Source organism: Dryobates pubescens, chromosome 34 (genome assembly GCF_014839835.1).
Source record: "Dryobates pubescens isolate bDryPub1 chromosome 34, bDryPub1.pri, whole genome shotgun sequence".
Taxonomy (NCBI): Eukaryota; Metazoa; Chordata; class Aves; order Piciformes; family Picidae; genus Dryobates; species Dryobates pubescens.
In genome coordinates this window covers 1,102,351-1,125,011 of record NC_071645.1, presented here as the reverse complement: position 1 = coordinate 1,125,011, position 22,661 = coordinate 1,102,351, and the positions used below count along the sequence as shown (strand labels likewise).

Below are 22,661 nucleotides of genomic sequence, written 5' to 3'. Positions count from 1 at the left end.
TCTGCTCCCCCTGCGTTCGGCAGCAGGAGGCACAACAACAGGCTCCCTAATAGCCGGATTGATGCTGACGTGAAATGGCAGAGGAGCACATCCGTGCGGGGCTGGGGATGTCCGTTCACACATCCCCGCTCTGCAGCGCCCCGGGGCAGCTGAGCACTGCTGTCACCATTTCGGGGGCTCTGCACAGAAACGAGAGATTTTAACTAGGTCTGATCTTCAGGAGATGCCCTGAGGACTCCTGACGGAAGGAGGAGGCTGCCCTGCGTTGTGCTGTGATAGCTGAGACTTGACAGGGCAGATCTCTGCAAAACAATGGGAGGGAAAGGGGACTTGGAGGTTCAGCAGCATTAGGAACCTACCTGCCTTGCTCTGGGGTGGATTGTTGTGCTGGGGAGAGCTGCTCTGAGGGCAGGAGAGACTGGTTCTGCCTGCCTGGATTTCCCCCTCTCCCACACACCATCTCCATGCACACACCAACCCGACGGCACAACTGCTGGGAGGAGATTATCCAGGAGCAAGAGGCTGAGGGAGAGCCGTGGCTGTGCCTTGCACGGAGCAAAGCATGGTGGCTGTGAGCCTGGCAGGGGGGCATCTGGCCAGCTCTGGTGCCTGTGAGCCGTGCCTGCGTGGGTGTGGGTGACCCCCAGCTCCGGGAGTCTCTCAGGGATGAGAGGGGGTGTCAGTATTGGGGTTTCCCTCTTAGAACTGCGGGTTGGGTCGAGGTGAGAGGGAGGGAGAGCTGTGGGCGCTGCCGTCCTGCTTCCTGAGCCGCTCAGACTCCCTCTGTATCTAGGCAGCAGGAAAAATCCCTGCTTTGATCCCGGCTGCCTGAGAAACGTCCCACGCTGCCCCTTCCCTCTGGCTGCTGGCTTCGGTGGCTGCGAACTTTGTGTCGCTGCCGGGGCAGAAAACAGAGAGATCTGTGCCCAGCGGCTGTGCCAGCGTGGCCGGGCACGGGGGGCCGCCTTCGCTCATCCGGCAGCTGTTGTTCTTCCGCTGCCTTTGTGCCCAGGCACAGCTGGATCCAGCGGGAGCGCCGGGCAGGGAGCGCCGGGCGGGGAGCGCCTCCTCGGCACTGTTTGCTCTTCTCACTTTATCTCAGCTTCTCAGGAGGGGGGGGGGGGGGAAAAGTGGGTGGGCCAGCTTGAAACAACCCCGGAAAAAAACCTGTGGCACTTCACAAAGCATATGGCTCCCAGGAGGAGGACCGGGCTGCTCCAGAACGCTGTGTTTGTATTGTCGAGCGAGGGCACTGCCAATCCCCGCGGGTACCTCCTCCTGCGCCGGGGAGCTTCGGAAGTTGTGAATTCGAGGGATCGAGCTAGGAAAACAAAGAACATATGTGTGCTGAGCGCCTGGCTGGCTGGGAGAGCAAACGCTGCCGCGGCGAGAAGCAGGGAGCTGAGCGGAGCGCTGGAGGCAAGGGCTGCGGCTGGGCAGGGCCCCACGCTGGCCCTCTGCCCCGGGCAGCTGCCGAGGGGGGAGAGGGAAGCCTTGGTCAGCGCCGGAGCTGGGGAGCTTCTCTTCTGGCAGTGCTGGCAAAAGACAAGCAGGCAGCCAGCAACATGGCTCCTGCCCTGTCCCTGGGCTGTGGTGAGTGGAGCAGAGCTTCTTGCTGCTGTAGAGCACCTCCCCGGGTGTCGCAGCCTCACGGATTGCACGAGGTTGGGAGGGAGCCTCGGAGCTCATCTCATCCAAGCCCCCCAGCAGGCAGCAGGGACACCTCCAGCTAGGGCAGCATGCACAGGGACACATCAAGGCTGATCCTGAATGTCTCCACAGGGATGGAGCCTCAACCACACATCATTTGTCACTTCAAAACAGGAAAGGTGTGAGGGCAGAAGGCTCACTGACTTGGGCTGGCATGGGGCATGGTGCCCTCAGGGTGCCAGGGCTGCCTGCTGCAGGAGGTGATTGTGAAAGGGTAAGCATGGCTGGCACACTGGGGCTGCAGGCAGGAAAGCTTGGCTCTGGCAGAGAGGTCTACCCCCACCTTGGCTGGGGTGGTGTGGCACAGGGCAGGGGATGGGTGTGAATAATGCAATGTTCCCCAGGGATGCTCTCCAGGGAATGCCACTTGAGGAGCTGCTGCTGCAGGGGTAGTCAAATAACAGCGAAATAAACAGCGAGAGCTGATGAATGGCTTGTTCAGAAACTAAAGGCATCATTAATACTCTAGAAGAGGCAATTAATACCCTTCATCTGGCACTGGCATGTGCTGTGCTGCATCCCCTTGTGCGCACCCAGCAGCCTGGTGCTGGGTAACGACGCTGATTTGGCGCCGGCAGCCTCGGCGGTGAATAGATAAAGGACGGGAGATAAAGGGCAGAGGAGAATGTGCAGCTCGAAGTTAGCGTAGCGCCAGCTGTTGGGTCCTTTGTAGGTGTTGCTGGGGCCTGGTAATTACCCAGGCTGACGCTCCCCAGCTAACGAGGGGGCTTGTCCGGGTGCGGGGAGCCAGCGGCGTGCTCCGGCGCGGCCCCGCTCCACACAATGGCAGCGGCAGCTGCAGGCAGGGAAATGAAACCCTCCAGCGTGCAGAGAAAACACATCGGCTTCCAAAGGACAAGACGTGGAAGGGGAGGGAAGGACGTGAATTACCATGGGATGTGATTTGCTGTGATGAATAAATAGGCTCCTGGAAACGTGCTCCCCATCTTCATGGGGCCGAGCCTGGTGCTGGAGGCAGGCTCCTCGGGAGCTGGGCTCATGAAGGCATCACTGAGGACCAACCATGGAGCCAAACGCTGCTGGGACCAGCCATGGCAGGCTGGTGGGTGCTGCTGAGCCTGCTCCTGGGCACCTTCAAAGCACTAACCGGGACAAGGGGCTGTGGTGGGATCTGGGGGACCCTGGTGTCTTGAGGAGCCAGCCCGGGGCAGCTGAGGTAGGCTGCGCTGGAGGCTGCACCCGAATCAGGTCAGGCTCCGGAGGGGCTGAACAGCAGCACGCCAGGGATCTGCATCCATCAGGCAGCAGAATTCCTGCTCTGTCGAGGGCCCCTTCCTTATCGGCACTAATCCAGCGCAGCAGCTGCTGCAGCTCTGTAGCACTCGCTGCTATCAGTGCTCTGCAGGGCCCCCCGATAACCTCCCTCCCTCTCCTGTGCCAGCAGCGAGCCCTCTGCACGCTCCCGCACCATGTATGGGCACCCAGCCCTGTCGCCGGGCACTGGGTGACTGCCTGGCAGCAGCAAAGCACGAATGAGCAGAGCCCTGTGTGCGGGCAAGCTGCGGGCACACAGCCTCCCTCCGTGCCCCAGAGCCCCTGCCTTGCTCCCTTGAAGGAGGCAGGAATGCCAAGCCCTCCTCTACTCCTGGCAAGAGGAAGAAGTGTCTGGGTCTGTAGTGCCCTGTGCCAGCTGGCAAGGCAGAGAGGAGCCCTGTCCCCTCAGGAGGAGAAGGAGGCTTGGGGCCAGTTCACAGGTAGCTGGAGCTGTCAGGACCCTCCCTGGGCATGGCAGTGGCACTGGTGGCAGCCAGTCCCAGCAGCAAGGGTGCCCATCCCAACTGGGTGCAGCAGCTTGGGGCATGGAGACCTGCACCACTGTCCAAGCTGGCAGGGAGCTCACAGCTGCGGCCACCAGGCTGGCAACCCTCAGAGGAGGGTTTGTGCTGCAGCCAGGTGCCCCTGCATGGGGCAGTGTGTGGGTGCCAGCTGTGAGGGGCCCAAGGGTTGCTTCTGGTCTCTCCTTGCTGCTGCAGGGGAGTGTGGGGAGCTGGCAGGGCAGGAGATGCTGTGAGTTGTGTCCCACCAGGGCCATTGGCCTCATTGTGCCATAATTACCCTGCTAATTGGGACAAATTAACGAATGCTCTAGGTGAAGGGCACAGCATTAACCTTGGTGGAGAGATCACAGCCCTCCTGCTGCCCCCATTGCCTGCGATGCTACCTTGAGGCTGTGCTGAAACCCATGCCAGGTGCAGAGAAATATGCCACAAAATGTCTGTCTGTCTGTCAGCTCAAACCCTTCCTTTGCAGCGTCTCCCTGGCAGGATGGGCACAGCTATGGCACCAGCTGTGGTGGTCTGGCCCCCAGGGGTTTCCCAGGGCCAGCCTGGCTCCTTCTCCCGTGGCAAAGGCTGCAAGGGCTGTGCCCATAACTGGGCACAGTTTGCCTCTAGTCCCTCTGTGTACCTCGGTGCCCCCCACCAGGTGCTGATGCCTGCTTCTCCCCTCTCTCTCAGCAGCCATGGAGGCAGCACTCATCTTCCTGTGCTCCCTGATGGTGCCAGCAGCCCTGGCAGACGGTGGGTACCGAGAGCTTCCTGCATGCTGGAGGTGGCAGGGGCATGGGGAAAGGCTGTGGAGCCCTGGGGATGTGGGGCTGTGGGAGGGGGCGCTGGCACTGGGAGGGGGGCCGTGGGGGCTTCAGGGGCTCAGCTTGCTCACCTCACCCCTCCTTGTCTGCTTCTTTGCAGTGGCCACCCAGGAGAAGGAGGAGGAGGACCCCTTCAACTACGGTGAGGCTGGGTGTGCCAGCAGGGACCTGGGGTGGGGGCTGCCCCCTTCCCTGAGCCCAGCAGCAGCAAGCCCTGTGTCTCCTCCCTGCAGATTACCAGAGCCTGAGGATCGGGGGCCTGGTTTTTGCCGTGATCCTGTTCACCGTTGGCATTCTGCTCATACTCAGTAAGCTGGGGAGGGGGCAGCTGCAGGCCCCGGGGGCTGTCCTCATAGGGGGTGGGCTGCTGGGAAGGGCCCTGGCCTGTTCCTGCTCTGGCCATGCTCATGGTGTTCCTGTCCCCTTGCAGGCAGGAGGTGCAGGTGCAGTTTCAACCAGAAGCCCAGGTGAGTGAGGGCAGCCTGGGGGGGGCACACCTCCCTTGGAGGGCCTCTGTGCCTGGCACTCAGCCCTTCCCCACTCTCTCTGCAGCTGGCATCATTGTAGCTGTGCTCTCAGAGCATCCCTTTCAGGTGCCCAAAGCCAAGGGGTACTCTGCTGCAGAGCTGCTGAGGGGCAAAGCACCCCTGCATGCCCCTAGGGCACCTTCCTCGGCTTGTCCCTGTGCCAGCAGGCAGCCCACCCCTGGCACAGGGCACAGGTGCCTGCTGCTCTCACTGTGCTCCTCTTCTTGCAGAGCTCCAGGGGATGAGGAGGCTCAAGCTGAGAACCTGATCACCTCTAACGGTAAGGCCACCCCTGCGGCTGCTGCAGCCACCTGCCCGGGGGGCACCAGGCTCCAGGTGGGCACTGCCAGCTGCTCCTCTCTTCCCTTTGCAGCAACAGGGGCACAGAAAGCAGAGAACTGAACGAGAGCCATGCGGTGAGTCCCGGGGCTGCCACTGCGTGTGGTGGCAGCAGGGCTGCCACAGCCTGGGTGCTGGGGAGGAGGTGGGGAGCAGCCAGGGCTCCGTGTGTGGGCTCTGGGCAGCTCTGCAGCCCCAGCGTGGCGCAGGAGCTGGTAGGGACTGGGGCAGGGAAAGCTGCAGTGCTGGTGAGCTCCTGGGTGTCCTGTGCTTGGCAAGCCCTGGGCAGCCCCACAGGATAAGGAGCATCCACCTGGATTCTCCCTCGGGCTGCAGTTGCTTCCTTTGTGGTCCTGCACCCCGAAGGGTTGTGTTTTTAGGGTCCCTGGAGCACTAAGCTCGAGTCCCCGGGAGGTGTCTTGCTCCTTGCCTGCACTCTGAGCCCCAGGGCTGTGGTGTGGAGATGAGGGAACTCGGGAGCCCATGCTGGAGGCTGTGCTGGGGGCAAGGGAAGGCAGGGGAGCAGCTCCCAGCCTGACTCGCTGCTCTCCTCCCCACGCAGAGCCAGAGACCCGAGGACAGGCGCTCGGACCGCAGGTGCCAGCGGCCTGCGAGGAACCTGAACTGGCAGCCACAGGTCCCTCTGAGGAGATGCCAAAGCTGCTGTGTCTGTGCCACCCTCTCTACTCCAGCACCGGTTCTCTGCTCACTAACCCGACTCACCCACGCCCTCTCTGCCTCCCGTGGTGTGTACCCTCGATGTGAGATGATCATTACCTCTAGGGCTAGTCCTTGCTGATGTTGTAATAGTGACTTCCTCCTCACCCTCCTCGTGCTGTGCGTGTGATTGGGGCTCTCTAGGGCTGGCAGGCGCTGGGCAGCCAGGAGTGGGGCAGCACCGTGGGGCACGGAGCCCAGCGCAGCCCTGGGGACCCTGCGCTGCCCTGCTCAGAACCAGCACTCTGTGTGCCAGGCGGTGCCATGGGCAAGGTGCTGATGGTTCACCCCCCAGCTGGCTTTGGGCAGGGCTTGGGGACCAGTCCCACAGCGCTTTGGGGACCTGCCCACTGTGACTGCAGTCTCAGCAATATCCTCCTGCGTGCCCCCAGCCCAAGGGCAGCCATGGTGGGGGACGAGGCAGGCAGGGCCATCCCACGCTCCGCTTCCCTGGGTGGTGGCACCAGGGTGCTGGATTTGAGGCTGAAGGCAGCTCCCCTTTCATGCCTGCTCAGCTCCCCTGGCTGTGTCCCGGGCTCAAGCCAAGCCGTGGGTGTGGGATGCTGCTCTGAGTGTGAGGAGAGGCTGTGGTGGCAGAGCAGCCCTTGGAATCCCCCAGCAGGTGACACTGTGACCGCGGCTGGCTGCACAGCAGGGACCCTGCCAGCCAGCACAGACCAGCTCCTCGCCGGCACTCCGAGGGGAGGCAGGTTCCCCAGTCCCTGAGGGCTAAAGAGAAACAGGGACTGCAGCAAGGATCCTGCCCGTGCTTGTCCCTGGCAGGGAAGGGGCAGTGACAATTCCTCCTCTCGCTCCCTGCCCTTCCCATTGCCTTTGTCACTCCCTGTGCCGTGGCCCAGGGCATGGCCACTCGTGTCAGCCCTGCATGTTGTCCTGTGCTGCTTACATGTTGTCAGCCCTCTGGTGCCCACTGCCCCTTCTCCCCAGGGAGCAGCAACAAGAGCTGCCCGGGGCCATCAGAGGCAAACCTGTGAGCCTGGCCCCTTCCCCGAGCCTGTGGGCACACCAAAGTCCAGCCTCCCCTGGGGCTGGGGGCTGCTGGCTTGGTCAGGGGTGCTCACCGTGGCAGAGTCAGTGTGGGCAGCAAGAGGGCACCCCCCAGGGTGCACTGAAACACACTGCAGTGCTGTCTGTGTGCCAGGAACAGGATGGTTCTGAGGGAGGTTTCTGCTGTGCCCACCCCTCTGCAGCAGCCCTGCCTCAGGCTGTGTCCCTGCGTGCTTGGCACTGGGAGGCTCTCTCTGTCCCATGCCCATGGTGGAAGGGTTGTGTCTCCAGAACCATGAGCTTTGCCTTCCTCCTGGCCAGGGCAGAGAGCTCTGCTCCCCTCCTGCCTGCCCTGGGCAGAGCAGCCCCCACCCAGCCCAGCCTGAGCCCAGCTGTGTGCCTCATGTCCCGCGTCGGAGTGCCCCTGGTGCCCGTGGTGTGCCCGTCGGTGTTCACACGAAACAAAGCAATCCCTGTGGTGTGTGCAAATGGCAAAGTCCTGACTGGTGTCAAATAAACAGAGCTGTTGTGTTTCCTTTTAACTGGGCCAGTGTGGTGAGGGCCTGGTGTGTTCCCTGCTGGCAGCCAGGCAGGAAGGAATCGGTGCCTGGCAGCATCAGCTCTGGGGTGCAGCTTCTGCCAGGGCTCCAGGCCTGGGGGGAAGGCTGGTGGGGAAGAAGTGTGGCCAGCAGGTCAAGGGAGGCTCTCCTCCTGCTCTGCTCTGTCCTGGTGAGACCACTGCTGGAGTGTTGTGTCCAGTTCTGGGCTCCCCAGTTCCAGAGAGACAGGCATAGGCTGGAGAGTGTGCAATGGAGGCTGTGAGGGTGATGAAGGGACTGCAAAATCTGTCTGAGGAGGAAGGGCTGAGAGCCCTGAGGCTGCTGAGCCTGCAGAAGGCTGAGAGGGGATCTAACCAGTGTTTATGAATATCTGAGGGGTGTGGGGCAAGAAGCAGGGGCCAGGCTCTGTGCAGTGTTGTGCTGTGACAGGACAAGGGGCAGTGGATGCAAGCTGGAACCCAGGAGGTTCTACCTCAGCATGAGGAGAAACTCCCTTGGTGTGAGGCTGCTGGAGGCCTGGAGCAGGCTGCCCAGAGAGGCTGTGCAGTCTCCTGCTCTGGTGACTTTCCAGCCCCTCCTGGATGTGTTCTGTGTGCCCTGCTCTGGGTGCTGCTGCTCTGGCAGGGGGCTGGGCTGGGTGATCTCTGGAGGTCCCTTCCCACCCTTCCCATTCCATGATTCCCACATCATTCCTGCGTGCAGGGCAGTGCCAGCAGCCAGGCTGGGGAGGAGGGGAGAGCAGCGGCACCTCGCCCCCTGAGCGGCACAGAGAGGCTTTGTGCTGGCAGCAGCAGAGGGCTGTCCAGGCCCCCTCCCTGCTGCTTGTTTTCTGCAGCCAGCAGCAGTTTCAACAGCAGCCAGGGGCAGGGAGTGTGTGGGCAGCTGTCCCAGCTGCACTGCCCAGGGCACGTGGGCACAGAGTCCCCTTGTCCCTCAGCCTGTCAGGTGGGCACTGGCACGATGGTCCAGGGGGGTGCTCAGCACTCTCAGCTGCATGACAGCAGAAGTGCCAGGGTGGCACCACACATCCCCCCTCCAGGGGCTTGGCATTGCAGTGCAGTGCCAGAACAGAGCTGTGGTGGGCTGTGGGTGCCCACACTCCTCCAGCAAGCCCTGGGCATGGCGAGGGGAGCAGTGCCCTGGGGCCAGCTCCAGCCAGCCATGGCAGCAGCGATCAGCCTGGGCGCGTGACAGCCTCTCGCTGATCGTGAGATCAGAGCAGACTGGATTGAGCAGCCCACCTGGCAGCTGGCAGTGCCAGCCAGGGCTGGCACAGCCCTGAGGGGCTACATAGTCCTGGTACCCACCGCCAGGCAGGGATGCACCGTGGCTGGTGCTGTGCTAGGGTGCTCCAGGCCCCCTGGCACGGCTCGGTGCTGAGCTGGGAGGTACTGACCTGTCTGTGGCGAGGACCTGTAGTGCCAGGCTGCAAGGATGGGGCACGATGCCCGCTTGTCTCTAGCCATGGGTGGTCACAGCCCATCTCTCTGCTGGGATGGGGGGAGGTGAAGCCCAGATGTTTGGAAAGCAAGGGCAGGTGTGCCCAGCTGGGACAGGGACACCCGTGGCTCTGGGGTGCCCAGCCCTCCCTGCTGCTGGCACGGTGGGTACGTGCCCGGCCCTCCCCTCCTGGGCCTCCTTCCCACTGGCGGGCAGCGGCCCTGTGCCTCCCCTCGTGACTGTGATAAAGCCTGCAGCAGGCCGTTAATGTTTAATGAGGTTTGCCTCCCAATTAATGTGCCCTCCCCGGGGTGCCCCCTGCCAGAGCCAGAGCCACGGCGCGCCGGACACCATGGGTGACGGTAAGGGTGCCCCGGGGAGCGCCTGCAGCCAGCACTGCCCACCCCAGAGGGTGGGAGGGTAGGTGCCCTCATGGGGGGGCATCTCTGCGTGGTGATGGTGGGAAGCTCTTGAGGAGCGTTCAGGGCAGGCACAGGGACGGATCCTCGGCAGCCGCGGGCACCTCGGTGCCAGTTGGTGTTTGGCTTCTCGGGGGCATCTCTCCTTCCAAATGGCTCCTGGCAGAGGGATGCACAGTCAGGTAAGGTGGCTGGAGGGGTGGCACGCAGCCATCAGAAGGGCAAGCCTCCTGGCACGGGAGGGAGCCACCGGGACACACCTTGGTGCCGGGCTGCTGGGTGCCACGGGTGCAGAGCCACCGCCGGCACGCTGAGCCCAGTGGGCAGTGCCACTTCCCAGGGGCACTGTGAGCAGCAAGCAGCTGCTGCCTGCAGAGGAGGTGAGTCCCTGACCTGGAGCTTCACCTGGAGCTCGAGGGCTCCCCTGCATCCCGTGAGAGCATCCTGCACCAGGAACTGCAGACTTCTTGGGGTGAAAAACGGGGATCTGGGAACCTTCTCCTGGCTGTGCTTAGGGAAGTGGAAGTGCTCCTGCCTGCAGTCTGCCTCCCTGATCTTTCCCACCTCGCCTCCCTGTCCAGGCACCCACCTCGAGCCTGAGGCTCCAGCCCTGGCTCTCACTTGGGTTTCTCCTCTTTTCCAGAGCAAGCACCAGGGCAGGGCTTGGACAGGTTCAGCTACGGTGAGTGAGTGCCCACGCAGCCTGGGCACTGCGGGCAGCGGGACGGGCAACAGGATGGGCAGCGGGGTGGGCAGCCCACTCCTACAGCTGCCCGTGGGCTCTGTGCTGCGGGCTCAGCCCCACACCTCAGCCAGGCTGACACCTGCTGGGCTCTCCTCCTCCCCAGACTATGAGACCATCCGCAACGGGGGCCTGATCTTCGCCGTCGTGGCTTTTGTGGTCGGGCTCCTCATCATCCTCAGTAAGTGCCTTGGGAGGGCTGGACGCTGCCCTCAGCTCCGCTGCCCCTTCTCCCCCCCCTGCTCAGCTGGTGCCAGGTGCTGGCAGGCTGCCAGGGCACAGGGGCACTGCAGACCCTACCCCACGGTGCCAGGAGGTGGGCATTGCCTGCAGCTGGGGCTGCCTGGGAAGTTTGCAGCCAGGCAAGTTCCCAGCAGAGGCGAGTTGGGAAGGAGACCACGTAAATATTTAGTGCTTCCCTGCCAGTGCCCAGGCCCTCAGGGAGAAGGTCACCAATTAAAAATAGCAGAGAAAACTCTGCTCTGACCTTTCCAGAGAGAGAAAGAAGCTTTCCCAGAGCCCTCAGACCTCCCAGAGAGACCCCATGCCAGGCATGCAGGGGCACCCTGCAGCCCTGCCTGGCTCTGCGGGGCCACGGGCAGCTGCAGCAGCTCTGCTGTGCCCAGCGGCGTTGCCCAGAGGGTCTGGGGAGGAAGAGGAGAAAACTGCCTGCACTGGGCATGGCAGGGGCAGCTTAGGGAGACAGACAGGCAGACAGACAGGCAGACACCCGAGCAGGCTCTGTCTGGTGCTTTGCTGGCAGTGCTGAGGGCTGCAGGTTCGGGGAGATGCAGAGGGGCTGGCCAGGCAGGGCTGGTGGGAGTGGGGTCAGTGTCACCCCACACCAGTGGGAACCATGCTGCAGGGGGCTTGAGGAAGCTTCAGGACCTGAAGTTGCTGGTCCCCAGTGAGGGATGAGCCTGTGGGCAGGGGCAGAGAGGAGTGAGTGAGGTGGGGCAGGGGAGGAAGGCTCCAGTGAGGAGAGGTCTCAGTCGCTCCTCTGCCCCCAGGCCAGCGGTTCCACTGCGGAGGGAAGAAGAGGAGGTGAGTGTTGCATGGCCTGCAGGCAGCCTCATCTCTGCTCCCCATCCTGACAAGGCTCGGGGGGGGGGGGTTGATTGTAGTCCCTCCCATCACAGCCATGCTTTTCACCCCACAGACAGGACACCAACGAGGACCTGTAGCTGCAGGTAGGTTTCAGGATGCAGCCAGGCAGCAATGCTTTGAGGCTTCTGCACTTCAGAGAAGTATCTGCACAGGGGTTTGTCTCAGGAGCAGGGGAGCTGGTGCCCATCTAACACCTCCCACTCTGGTTGCAGAGCTGCCATGGGAGCTGAGCTTCATCCCAAGAGAAGGAGTCCTTGCCAAGAGCCACCCCTTGCCCCGCTCCAGTGGATCCATTGCCCTGCTCCCCCCCGGCAAGGCCAGAGCACAAACTGCCCTCGTGCCCTCCCCTCCGCTGCAGCCAGCAACAGTTCCTTGGCTAATAAAGTTCAAGCTGAGAGAGGTTAAACTCTGTGCCCCAGGCATCTGAATCACCCACTCTCCTGGCCTGGCACCAATGACTTTTGTGCCCTGTAGGCATCTTCCAACACAGACCCAGGGAAGGTTTTCTGCGAGCTCCTCTGCACAGCCCCTGGCAGCAAGAAGCCGGCTGGCACCGCTCTGGCTCTGCACCGGGGGCTGCACGGGGGTGGGGGGGGACACCCATTCCTGCTCCTGGCTGCTTTTCCAGCTGTGGGTGCCCAAATCCCATGGCATGTGCCCTTCCCCGGGGATGCCCAGCGAGGGATTTGCAGCAGCACCCCATGCTCTGCAGGCTGCTGCTTGTGCCAGATGCAGGAGTGGGCACGGGCTGCTGGAGTGCCTGCTCCCTCCCAGCTCCTGGGGCAGGAGGTTGAGAAGTCCTCAATCCCTTAGCAACAGCTGAAAACACGAGGCTATTATCAGCGTGCTTCTCGTGCCAAACCCCAGACTGGATCCAAAACACAGCACTACCCCAGCTACTAAGAAGAAAAATGAGCTCTACCCCAGCTGAAACCAGGCCAGATTGCTTGATCTGGGCAAGAGTGGAGCTGGGGTGGTGCAGCCAGCTCCTTGGTTTCACAGCCGCTCTCATCTCCGGGTGCAGCCAGGGACGTCTCCGACACCAAACCGGAGCAAAACCTCCCACGCCGGGGTGGTGAAGGAGGAGAGAGCTGAGCCGGTGCAACACAGACATCTAGCGACCGGCCAGGCAGCCCCAGCGGCAGCTCCGGCAGTCGGGGGGCTGCTGGCCCCCGCTCAGCCCACAGGTCGCGGCGCCGCGGGGTGGGGAGGGGTCAGGTCGTGGCTCTTACCCAGCTCAGGGAGGGTCTCCTCTTTATCTGCAGCCCCTTGCCCGGTCTGCAGCCCCGCGGGGAGGCTCAGCTGTGCCCGCTGCAGTGCTCTGGAAGCTCGACCGTGCCAGGGCAGCTGGTGGAGGAGAAACTGCCTCCTCTTTGGGCTGCGGTGGAGGTCACCGAGCGGCAGCCGAACAGGATTAGCTGGGGGAAGGTTATCAGACAAAATCCGTGCCGTTTGTCTGCTCTGAGGTGCTTATTTAACACGGTAAGGAGATTATTTGGCAATGTAATTTTGACTTGACACTGATCCACTAGGAAAGACCCACTCTGCACAGAGCAAAGAGGAACCAGAGCCCTTGGGTGGAGGGGGGAAAGCTCTCCCCTTGGACCGCAGGGACACGCCGAAGGCTCTGCTCCCAGCCGAGCTGGCCCTGCTCGCTTCCCGCTGCTCAGCAGGGTGGTTGTGTCCCCCTGAAGAGGGTCACAGCAGCCAGGAAGGCAGGTGCAGGACACAGAGTCATGGAGTCACAGGATAGTTTTGTTTGGCAAAGCCCCTCTGGGATCACCCAGTCCAGCACCACCATGGCCACTAAACCACAGCCCCAAGAGCCACGGCCACACGTTTCCTGAACACCTCCAGGGACGCTGACTCCACCACCCCATGCCCCCATGCTTGGCAGGGGTCTCACACCCTCTAGGCCCAGGGCTCTCCATTTTCCTCTGTGCCCAAGCATGCCAGGGCTGAGGGAGGAGGTGATGCCCTTCAGGGTTCATGCCCCCTGGCCCCCTGGAGAGCCCCACAGACAGGGTTGGAGATTAAGGGGAGTGAAAAGCTGTGTCTGGCTGCTGGGCAGGGCAGCTCTGTCTCAGCACCAGATGGCATTAATAGCATTACCCTGCACGGCTTGTGGACACCCACGTGTGCACCTACACCCCCACGTGTGCACCCACACCCCCACAGCCCTGTGCACCCCAGGGCTGTGCCATGGCGAGGGGATGCTGGGCAGGGCACACTGTCACACCTGCAGGCTGGCACTGGAGGATATGCTTGGAGTGCCAGGCTGCTGTCAGAGCTCAAACACTTCAGTTGTGTCCTCTCTAGGATGGAGTCAGGGAACCTGGAACCAGGGAGAGCACCAGGGAATGCTGTGATGTGTAGTAAATGTGGCCTCCCTGTGCCAGGGGCAGGGGTGCTGGGCTGGCACACAGCATGAGCCACTTAGGAGGCAGCACTCTCTGCTTCTCTCCACACCTTCACAGCCTGCACCTTGAGACCAGGAGCTGTGGGATGAGGGAGCTGGGAAAGCCACAGGGAGAGGCCACCATGTCTCAGCTCAGCTGCCTCCCCCTCCAGCCACTGCCTATGCTCAGAGGGTGGCTCATGGGACTGGCACCAGCCCTGCAGCCCTTTCCCTGTGCCCACAGGCTGCCTGGGCAAGGAGGTGTTGTTCTTCTCCTCTGAACCAGGCAATCTTGGAGGATTTCTCTCACAGTGCCCTGAGCCATTAATCTTCTCAAAGTAAATCTTTTCCACAACACAAAGGGGATTGGGTAGATAATACAGTGGGCAACTGGAGTGTCCTTTTCCTCTGGGAAGGCTTCCAGCTCCAAACAGCTTCCTCTTGGCACTGCTTGTTCCCTGTTTGCCTTGCTGGGTGGACAGGTGTGAGGAAGAGGAACTCTGGATGGCTCTGGCTTGGCCAGCTCTCGTGCTTCCTCCACAGCTGAACGTGAGGAGGAGAGGCACAGGGGCAGGAACACGAGGAGCAGCAGCCAGGGAGGCTTGGAGCCTGCCAGCACTGCTCCACCATCTCTGCGATGCCAGGGATGCATTTGGCCCGGGAGGAAATGTGAATGCAAAATGGCTTCTCATTAGTTAAAAGAGGAGAGCAGCAAATGGTGACTAATGGAGCCAAAGAGGGACCCTTGATGAGTGGAGAGCTGGGGCCAGGCTGGCAGGGAGCCAGCCCCCCGCCTCCTCCTCCCTTTGTTCTGCTCCCAAAAAGGCAGCGCCGTGGCTGCGGGAGGAGCCACACTCCACGGCCGGAGCTGAGCCTCCAGCCCAAGCCAGTGCCACCCCAGCCCAAGCCAGTGCCACCCCGGCCCTCATTTCCTTGCTGCACATGCCCCAGGGCCATGGTTTCTAGGCAATAACCACTCACACCATGCCAGGCGGCCGCCCTGGTGCCAGGCTGGTGCCTGGGCACGCAGCGGCGGTGCCGTGGGCGCACAGCCCAGCAGCTCGGCTTCGGCAGAGGCTGACTCCTCACGGTGGAGGGAGGTGGGAAGCAAAAAAAGGGTCCTCGTGAGTGCAGTCTGCAGGTCTTAAGACCTGCTGGAACTTTGCAGAGCCTCCCGTGCCACCAGGCTTGCCCCGGGGCTGGGAAGGACACGGATCCTGGTCACCGCTCGGTGTCGGGGCTCCTGCCAGCCCTAGGCACACGCCTTGGGCACCCTCGCCTCGCTGTGCACCCCAGAGTGCTGCCGGATTGCTCCGTGGCGGGAGCTGGCACCCCGCGCAGGTGTCCCTGCTTGTGCTCCTGATTCGCTTGGCACGGGGGACACCTGCCCGCCGCTGATGGGGGGCACCTGCCCGGGGCACCGCGCGGGGCACGGGGACAAGGAGCCACAGCTGAGCCCCGGAGAAGCCGAGGCTCGGTGCCCACTCCGCGCTGCGACACTAGGGGGAAGCAGAAATCCAGCTTCTGGCCTGGAATGATCCTTTCCCGGGAAGCGGCAGGTCCCGGAGCAGCCCAGCAGCGGGCACGGCTTCGGCACGGTTGCGGGCACGGATCCCGCTCGCTCCCGCAGCCCCTGGGCTGCAGTGCAACGTCCCAGAGGCTCAGGGAGCCACCCTCTGCTTTTCGGGAGTCTGCCAGCCCGCGTTACCCAAGTCCGAGCACCTCGCTGACTCCTGGGCAGTTATTTAGCCGCCCCACACGGCAGCGGCTCGGTGCCCGCTGGGGAAACTGAGGCACGGAAAGGGCTTGCGCCCTGCCCACAGCTGAGGTAGGTAGGATCTGTCCCAGCTCAGCACCAGCACAGAGCCATCCTTGGGGGATGAGGAGGCTGCCCCTTGCCCGGGCTGTACAGGGGGGTCAGGGACAGGCGAGTGCAAGGCTGTGCTGGGGGCTGGGGGCTCAGGTGTTGCTGGTCAGGGTCCTTCCCCCACCCCTGCCCACGCTAGCGGCACAGCTGAAGCCTATTCCCTCATCAGAGGGTTTTCTGTGGGCCTGACTGGCGGGACCGGGTTGGTAGTGCAGGACAAAGCTTGTCCCAGTGGAAGGTCACAGTGGGCTGGCCCTGCCGGCTAGAGGGGCGCCGTGAGGCTAAGCTGTTGCTGCGTGGGAAGTGCTTTGTGGCTGCCCGGCTGGTGCCAGGTAAGGAACCCTGGGGTTTTCCTGGCTGCTTCCTCTTGGGATTTGTCTGGGAGGGCAGCTGAGGCCAGCAGGCTGGGGGCAGGAGGGAGGTGAAGTGTGCCCTGGCCGAGGGGTACTGCAGGGAGGAATGGTCTCTGTGCTCCTCTGCAGGATCCTTTCCCCAGCCCAGGGCAAATCTTTGGGCTGTGGCTGGCCCCAGCAGCTGGGGAGGGGGCTCTCAGGACCCTCCTTCTGGCTGCTTTCCCCAGACACCCCTCTGCATGTGGGTATGGGGAGTGGGTTTTCCATATTAGTGGAAGAAATGTCCTTGGGGAAAAGCATGTGGCTGGCTAAGAGGGTCTGTGGGCACCGGGCACCCCAGCCTGCTGAAGGGGTGAGTGTGAGCAGGATGCCAGCTCTCAGGGCATGCAAAGGCTGTGCCCGAAGGCTTCCTGCCCCCTATTCAAATGCGGGAGCTGCGGGGAGCCCAAATGGTGGCTGCTGGGCAGGAGCTGAGGCCCAGGTGTGGGCTGGCAGCAGCCAGCTCCGGGGAGTGCCTGGCTGCCTGCCCACCGCTGCCAGGCCTGCGCGTGTGTGTCTGGGCACGGGAGGCTGACAAATGGCCTGGGCTGAGCAATCAGCGGAGGAGCAAACAGGGCTGCAAGGAACGGTGCAGGCGGCTCTCGGACCGGCTGCGGCTCCCCGGGTGTGACACGGGGCTGCTCGTCCACCCTGCGAGCCGTCAGTGGTTGTCGCTCCTTGTGCTGCTTCCCAGCTTGCCAGCAGATGTCCTGCCCTGGAGGAAGGAGCTTTGGGCAGGGGGAGGTTGGCGCTGACGGCAGAGGCTGATTCTGTGAGCTAGGGACGCTGAGGAAAGGCGCTGGGGATGCTGAGCAGCCGGGGGAAGCTAAAAATGAGCTGACGAGTAGCATCTGCTCCCCCTGCACATGTTCCTCACATGGAGATCTGCGAGGCCCTGTGGGTGCCATGCCAAGCGAGTGCCCTGCCAGCCCACGCACCCCTGTTTCATTCACTCCCGAGTGTAGGAGGCTGGAAACTGCACCCGGATCCAACACATTGCTTGATGGAGAGCAGAGTGCTGTAGCAGATTTGTGGCTGGAAGATTCCTGTTAGCAGCCTGGCCCATGCTGCCATCCTGCTGCAGCTGCCAGCGAGAGAAGGGGGCAGATGCCTGGCATGTGGCTGGGGCTCCCCAGAGCCTGGGATTTGCTTGTTGCCTCGGGTGTGGGCATGAATACCAATTTCCTTGCCAAGTGCCAGCTAACATCTGTATGGGGCTGTTGGCAGCAGCTGAAATGCACCTCGGTTCCTGGAGGGGTGCGTGGGCACCGGCTCTGCATCAGCTGCTGCCTCATGGGGATGCGGATGGCACGGGCAGGGGTACGAGCGAGTGGCAGGGGGCCAGGGAGCAGCACATGCAGGCGTGGGAGGGCTGTGTGCTGGGGACACCCACACACGGTGACAGAGCTACTGAGGTGGCCCAGGAACGGGCTGAGTAGGGGGTGGTGACAGCTATGGAGCTTGGCAGCAGCGAGGAAGGGGAAAGCACATCCTCAGGGAGGGGGAGGAGGAGGAGGAGGAAGGCTGTGGTGTGTTGGACCCACACAGCACGGGCACAGCGTGTGCTCCCTCCTCTGCTTTAGGTGTTGAGGTCTGGGTGGGTGCATGTGCACAGGTCAGGGGACAGCTGGCCTCGTCCTGCTTGGCACCACAATGAGGGTGGCCCGGGGCAGGGGGTGTACAGCTTCTCCGTGCTCCTCAGCCGTGTGGCATGGGAACCGCTCGCCCACGCTGTGCCAGGACCACCTCGGTGGTGTGGGTGAGAGCTCTGACTCTTCCCTGGGACTTCCAGGCGTGAGGAATTGCAATGAGCTGCTGTGGGTTCAGGAGGGGCAAGGAGCTGCTGGGCTGCTGCCTTTTGTCCTCTCTTTCTCTTTTCTTCCTGGGGTTTTCAACCAGATCTGTTGGGTTTATTTTAATAACGTGGTTTGGGGGTTTTGTTTGGTTGGTTTTTATGCTTGCTGTTTTGCTTGAGACCTGAGTGCTTCAATCCCAATTTGCTGGGAAATAGAAAACTGGAAAGGCTCTCTTGGAGAGCAAAGGCAAACCTGCTCTAACCACTTCAGGAAAAGACCTTCTGGATGGCTCTGGTGGTCCAAGTTGCCTTTGGTGTGACTAGGTCTTGGGGGGCAAGATCCTGCCCTTGAATTAAGCCTTGGCTAAATACCCTCTAAAGTGGAGCAGTACCCCCCAGTGTTTATTTGCTGTTTGCTGGTTAGAGGATGAACGTGTAGTGCAGGATTAGGCCCAGCAGAGTTCATTGGAGCAGGACGGTGCTGCTCGTGTCATGAAAACCCAATTCCTGTCCTCAGGCTGCTAGAATGTGTCCAGGATGCCTGAAGAAGGGTGCTGGGACCAGCAGGTCCTGGGCGGCCCAGCCTCAGGGCTAGGGTGTGGAGTACCCTGGGGCTGAGCTGCAGGTTTGCCAGGGGCTGGGGGGAGCCTCCAGCTTGGCAGGGGTGCAGCAGCGAGCTGGGGGTCTCCGTGGAGTGTGGCCAGCACGGTAACCTCCCCCTGGCAGCTGTCCACGGGTGCTACCCGGGTGCGGGGTGTGCAGCTCGGCGCTGTCCCCCCTCCCCCATGCTCGCACAGTGGGAGGAGGAGGAGGAAGAGGAAGAAGGGGGAGCGGGGCGCTGCCCTCGGCGGGGGGCCGGGAAGCGGGGCGCGGGGCGGGGAGTGTGCGGGAGCCCGGCCCATCTCCCGCCGCCAGTCGCCGGGCGAGGGCCGGAGGAGGAGGAGGAGCGGCGGCGGCGGCGGCGAGCGGGGCTGTGGGCACCTCCGGCGGGCTGGCAGCGCGGCGGCAGGAGCGCGGCACGCCGGGGCACCGCACCGCCCGCAATTGCGCCGCAGCCCGGGGCCACGGCTGCTCTTTATGGCATGTGGCTGGTAACTTTTCTCCTGCTGTACTCTTTGCGGAAAGGTAGGTGGGCACGGAGCGGGGATGGACGAAGGGGGTCGCCGGGCACCGGCTGGGTGGCGTCGGGCTGGCCCCGGAAACGGCTGGGGCTAAGCAGGTCTCGGCTCTCGGGACTAACCGGACTCGGAGCTCCGCGGCTCTCGGTGCGCCGTCCGCGGGGTCCCCGAAGCTCCCCGAGGCTTCCGGTGCAGCCTCTCCGGGGAAATCGGTCCCGGAGCTCTCGGTGCAGCCCATCCCGGGTCCCCGGAGCTCTCGGCGCAGCCTTTCCGGGGGAGCCGGAGGCGGCTCTCAGCTCTCCCCCACGGGACGCACCCGTCTCGGGGCTCCGAAGCTCTCGGTGCGCAGTCCCCGGAGCTCCCCGGTGCTCTCTGTGCAGCCCCTCCGGGGGACCGACCTCGGGACTCGGCGTTTCTCGGTGCTCTCCCACGGGACGAACCGTCTCGGCGGGGCTCTCGGTGCGCCCGCCGCGGGCGGAGAGGAGCACAGAGCGCGGTGCAGGTAGCGCGGAGCGGGGCCGCGTCCCGGAGCGATCCCAGAACCGCTTCTCGGGGGTCCGCGGGTGGCTGCAGGGAGCTGGAAGGCGGAATCGACGTGCGCGGCATCGCCGGGCCGGCGCTGGGAACCGGAGCTCCCCGCGGCTCCGCGTCCCCGCTTCCCGGGAGAACTTGGAGCGTTAGCCTGATCCCGTAAGGCAGAGGAGATGTAGCGATGCTTTGGAAATCGCATCCTTCCCTCTTGGAATGCTGCACCCGGTGCAACCCGGCGGCTCGGCATGAATCGGATGGCGGCGGGGGGGAAAGGGGAGGGATGAGGAATCGTGAAACGAGCGTGGAGGAGATGCACACATAAAGATTTAGAGCTGAATTTGAAGTTGGAGATGAAGGGAAGGCTGCCCACATCCATAGAGGTGGTACTCTGCAGCGAGTCTCTAGATGCAGTTAAAAAGGAAGGGAAGGAGCTGCTCCTAGCCCGGGCGGTTCAATCGCGGCGCCTGGCCCCGCGGCCAGCCGGGGTTACATAAAGGATCTGCCCCCTTCCCCATCTGCAGGAATTTTAAGTGACATTCCTGTGCCGAATCGCCACCTCCTTGCCACCTTGCACATGACCTGACCTGCAGATGTGGCAAGGGGAAGCTCCCACCTCTTGGAAACCCTCCGCTCGGAGGATGCGAAATGACATCTGCCCTAATTAGCGGTGGTGACATTTGGGAACAGCAAGGGGGACGTTTAGGGGAGAAGGAGACAAGTGGAAGAGAGGAGAGGGGGCCCGAGCTGCCTCCTCGCCCGAGACCCCCTCTTGCTGCCCCTTGCTTTAACCACTCGGCGCTAATCCGCTGCAAGAAAATAATATATATATATATGAAACCATATTTACGGAGGTTTACTAGGGCACCCTGCCCGCTTCTGTGGGGGTGATCAATTATTCCATCGATCAGGAATTGTGGGATAGCAGCTGGATTCCAGCGGGAGCAGAGAGAGAGAGAGCGAGAGCTGCGTTCGGGAGCTTTTCCCCCCAAATCGCTATTGTGCTGGGGAGCTGCGGAGCCGAACGTGCCAGCCTCTGCTTTGCTTACATTTGCATTTTTTTGCTGTGCTGGAAGAAGGGGGGAAGGAAGGGGGGGTGGGGGGGAACTAAACCCAAACCCAACAACCGTCGAGGCTGCTGCAATTTCTAAAACCCCCCCCTCCCCCCCCCCCCTTCCCTCTCCGTCCTTACCAAATAACCAAAATAACCAAGAGCTGCCCTGGCTTTGTGGCTTCTGCAGGGTTTCAGCCCTTAGCTTCTCGGTAAGAAGGAAAAAGAAAGATCTCTTCCCCACAGAGCTCTCTCTTTGGAGAAGAGCAAATTAAAAGCCTCCATTAGCACAACTCCTCGTGGCCTCATTTTCTCCTTTTCGCCCCCCCCCCCCCATCTTCTCTATTTTTTTTATTGTTTTTAAGGAACAAAAATGTAATCTTCAGTGCTGAGCAGTGCTGGTGATGGAAAGCGTTAAAGCGAAACGGTTCCAAAGAGAGGACAGCAGCACAATGGAAGTTTCATTATAATAATAGGATAAAGGGGGGGGGGGGGAGAGAAAAAATAGAAGAAGAAGAAATATAATGAATTGCTTAATGCATGATAAACCTTTCAGATACTTAATATTTCTGGGCACCGAAGCACATCCTTTTAACGTGTTCCTGCTGTAGAACAAGAGCTCAAGTAGAAACTGAAAGCAAATAAACACTTGATCCAGGGGAGACCGCTGAAGTTTAGCGATGCCCTGGGTGGGTTGGAGCTGCTCGTTTCTCTCTTCCCCCCCCCCGCCCCTGCACTGGGAAAATCAACAGCAACCGAAAAAAGAGGTAGCAAAAGGAAAAGGGAATTGAGCAGAAAGATGGCCTGGCAGAGGAAGAGGGGAAGTGAGCGGTGTGAGGAAGAGCAGGGTGGTGGAAAGGGAGAGGTTTGGAGCTGGGGGGACAGCATCTCCCTGCGCGATCTCGCTGGCTCCCCGTGCCGCCCGCCCTGCGCTGGCATTCCGGCTGCGTGCTGCTCGGCGCTGGGTGCAGTCAGCTCCGCAGCCTGCGCCTCCTCGGCTCGGCCCCATCTCGGCCCCCCAGCGTGGCACAGCGCTCGTTTGTCTCTGAAATGAAACATGGAAGCCTCATTAAATGCGCGGCAGAGAAGCCTGCAGTGCTGCCCGCTCCTCGCCGTGCCCAGGCTTTGCTCAGCCTCGCCGGGTAGCCCAGCAGTGCCTGGCGCCAGGAGCCGCAGTGGTCACTTGCCCCAAGTCCCACAGCTCCTCCTGCCCTCGGGTGAGGAAATGGAGAGAGAGGCAACCCCAAGGTTTCTGGGTGGGTCGGTCGTGCGGAGGAGCAGGCAGTGCCCGGCGTGGGTGCCAGGGACGTGCCGTGGCACAGCCCTTCCCAGAGCTGGGGGCCGCTCAGCGGCCGGGGGCTTCGTCTTGGGCAGCCATGGCAGAGGGCACCTTTGTACTGCGACGCTCTGCACCCTACCCCTGTAGCCCTGGTCTGGAGGGGTGGGCAGTGCTCCGTCCTCCTCTGGAGCCGCTGGCGAGCCGAGCGCAGGGATAAGGCTGGAAGCTTCTCTTTGTGGCAGGAATTCTGCCATGGCAGCACACGGGCTCTGAGCTGTGCCATGGAGAACGTGAGGCCATCTTGCACCCCGCCACGCAGAGCCTGGCTTGCTAGGGGGGCACGCAGGAGGAAGATGCTCCGTCGCCGCGGTCGCTGCGAGGCTTGCCTGGGAGGCTTGGGCAGCGCTGGGTCTGGGAGCAGTGTTCCTGCTCCTGGAGTGGCTTTACATAACCCTCATGCTGCGAGTCCCCCATTCCCTGCGCCTGGATCCTGGAGCAAGCGAGCCCAGCAGGGGCGGTCTGCCTGCTGCCGCCATCATTTGCCAGCAGCCCTTCTACCAAGTATTTAGGAAAGCCATTTCCCTGCCCCAGCTGCTGCTGCCTCTTGGAAAGGGCTCTGCTGGCCTCTCTCTCAGAGAGGGGACTGAGCACAACCGGAGGGGGAAGATGAGGAGGTGCAGGTGAGGTTTTGGAGCTCTCTCCATTGATGGGCTCCCCTCGTTTCTCAACCCTGCTGGGGCAAATCCTCCTGTGGCACAGATGGCACGGAGCAGTGGCTCCAGAGAAAGCCTGGCAGCAGGTGTGTGTGGATCCCCTTGTACCTGCTTGCCTTGGCCTTGGCCTCAGAGGGGGATTGTGTTGTCACCCTGGCTTGGTAGCGTCACCAGATGTTCCCTTGGGACCTGTCTGCAGCTCCTCAGGTTTTGTGTCCAGCATGGCTGAGGTGTGGAAGTGGACTGTGGAAAGGGAGGCAGAGGCCATTGCCTGTGGTGCCTGGCATCATTCCTCACCCCCAGAGCAGAGGGCCCCTGGGAAAGGCTTGGGCAAGCTGGG

General features: G+C 62.3%; 2 protein-coding genes across 3 annotated transcripts in view; both read left to right on the top strand.

The window, feature by feature from the left end:
- The first annotated feature begins 1,158 nt into the window (after positions 1-1,158).
- Positions 1,159-11,499, top strand: LOC104298846 (uncharacterized). Its single transcript, XM_054175998.1, has 13 exons — positions 1,159-1,593; positions 4,188-4,250; positions 4,422-4,463; positions 4,555-4,629; positions 4,752-4,788; positions 5,079-5,128; positions 5,222-5,248; positions 9,185-9,274; positions 9,975-10,013; positions 10,180-10,254; positions 11,084-11,117; positions 11,233-11,263; positions 11,393-11,499. Exons 1-12 carry the CDS (start codon positions 1,341-1,343, stop codon positions 11,255-11,257), a joined length of 810 nt encoding a protein of 269 aa, XP_054031973.1. The 5' UTR covers positions 1,159-1,340; the 3' UTR covers positions 11,258-11,263; positions 11,393-11,499.
- A 7,069-nt stretch (positions 11,500-18,568) lies between these two features.
- The window catches only part of DSCAML1 (DS cell adhesion molecule like 1), a 117,511-nt gene continuing 113,418 nt past the window's right edge, over positions 18,569-22,661 (top strand). Inside the window, exon 1 of one of the 2 annotated variants that reach the window (XM_054176087.1) lies at positions 18,569-18,757. In XM_054176087.1, coding sequence (XP_054032062.1) covers positions 18,715-18,757 — 43 coding nt within the window. In that variant the 5' untranslated portion in view covers positions 18,569-18,714. The remainder of the gene's footprint in view (positions 18,758-22,661) is intronic. The other variant, XM_054176086.1, reaches the window with a different exon arrangement.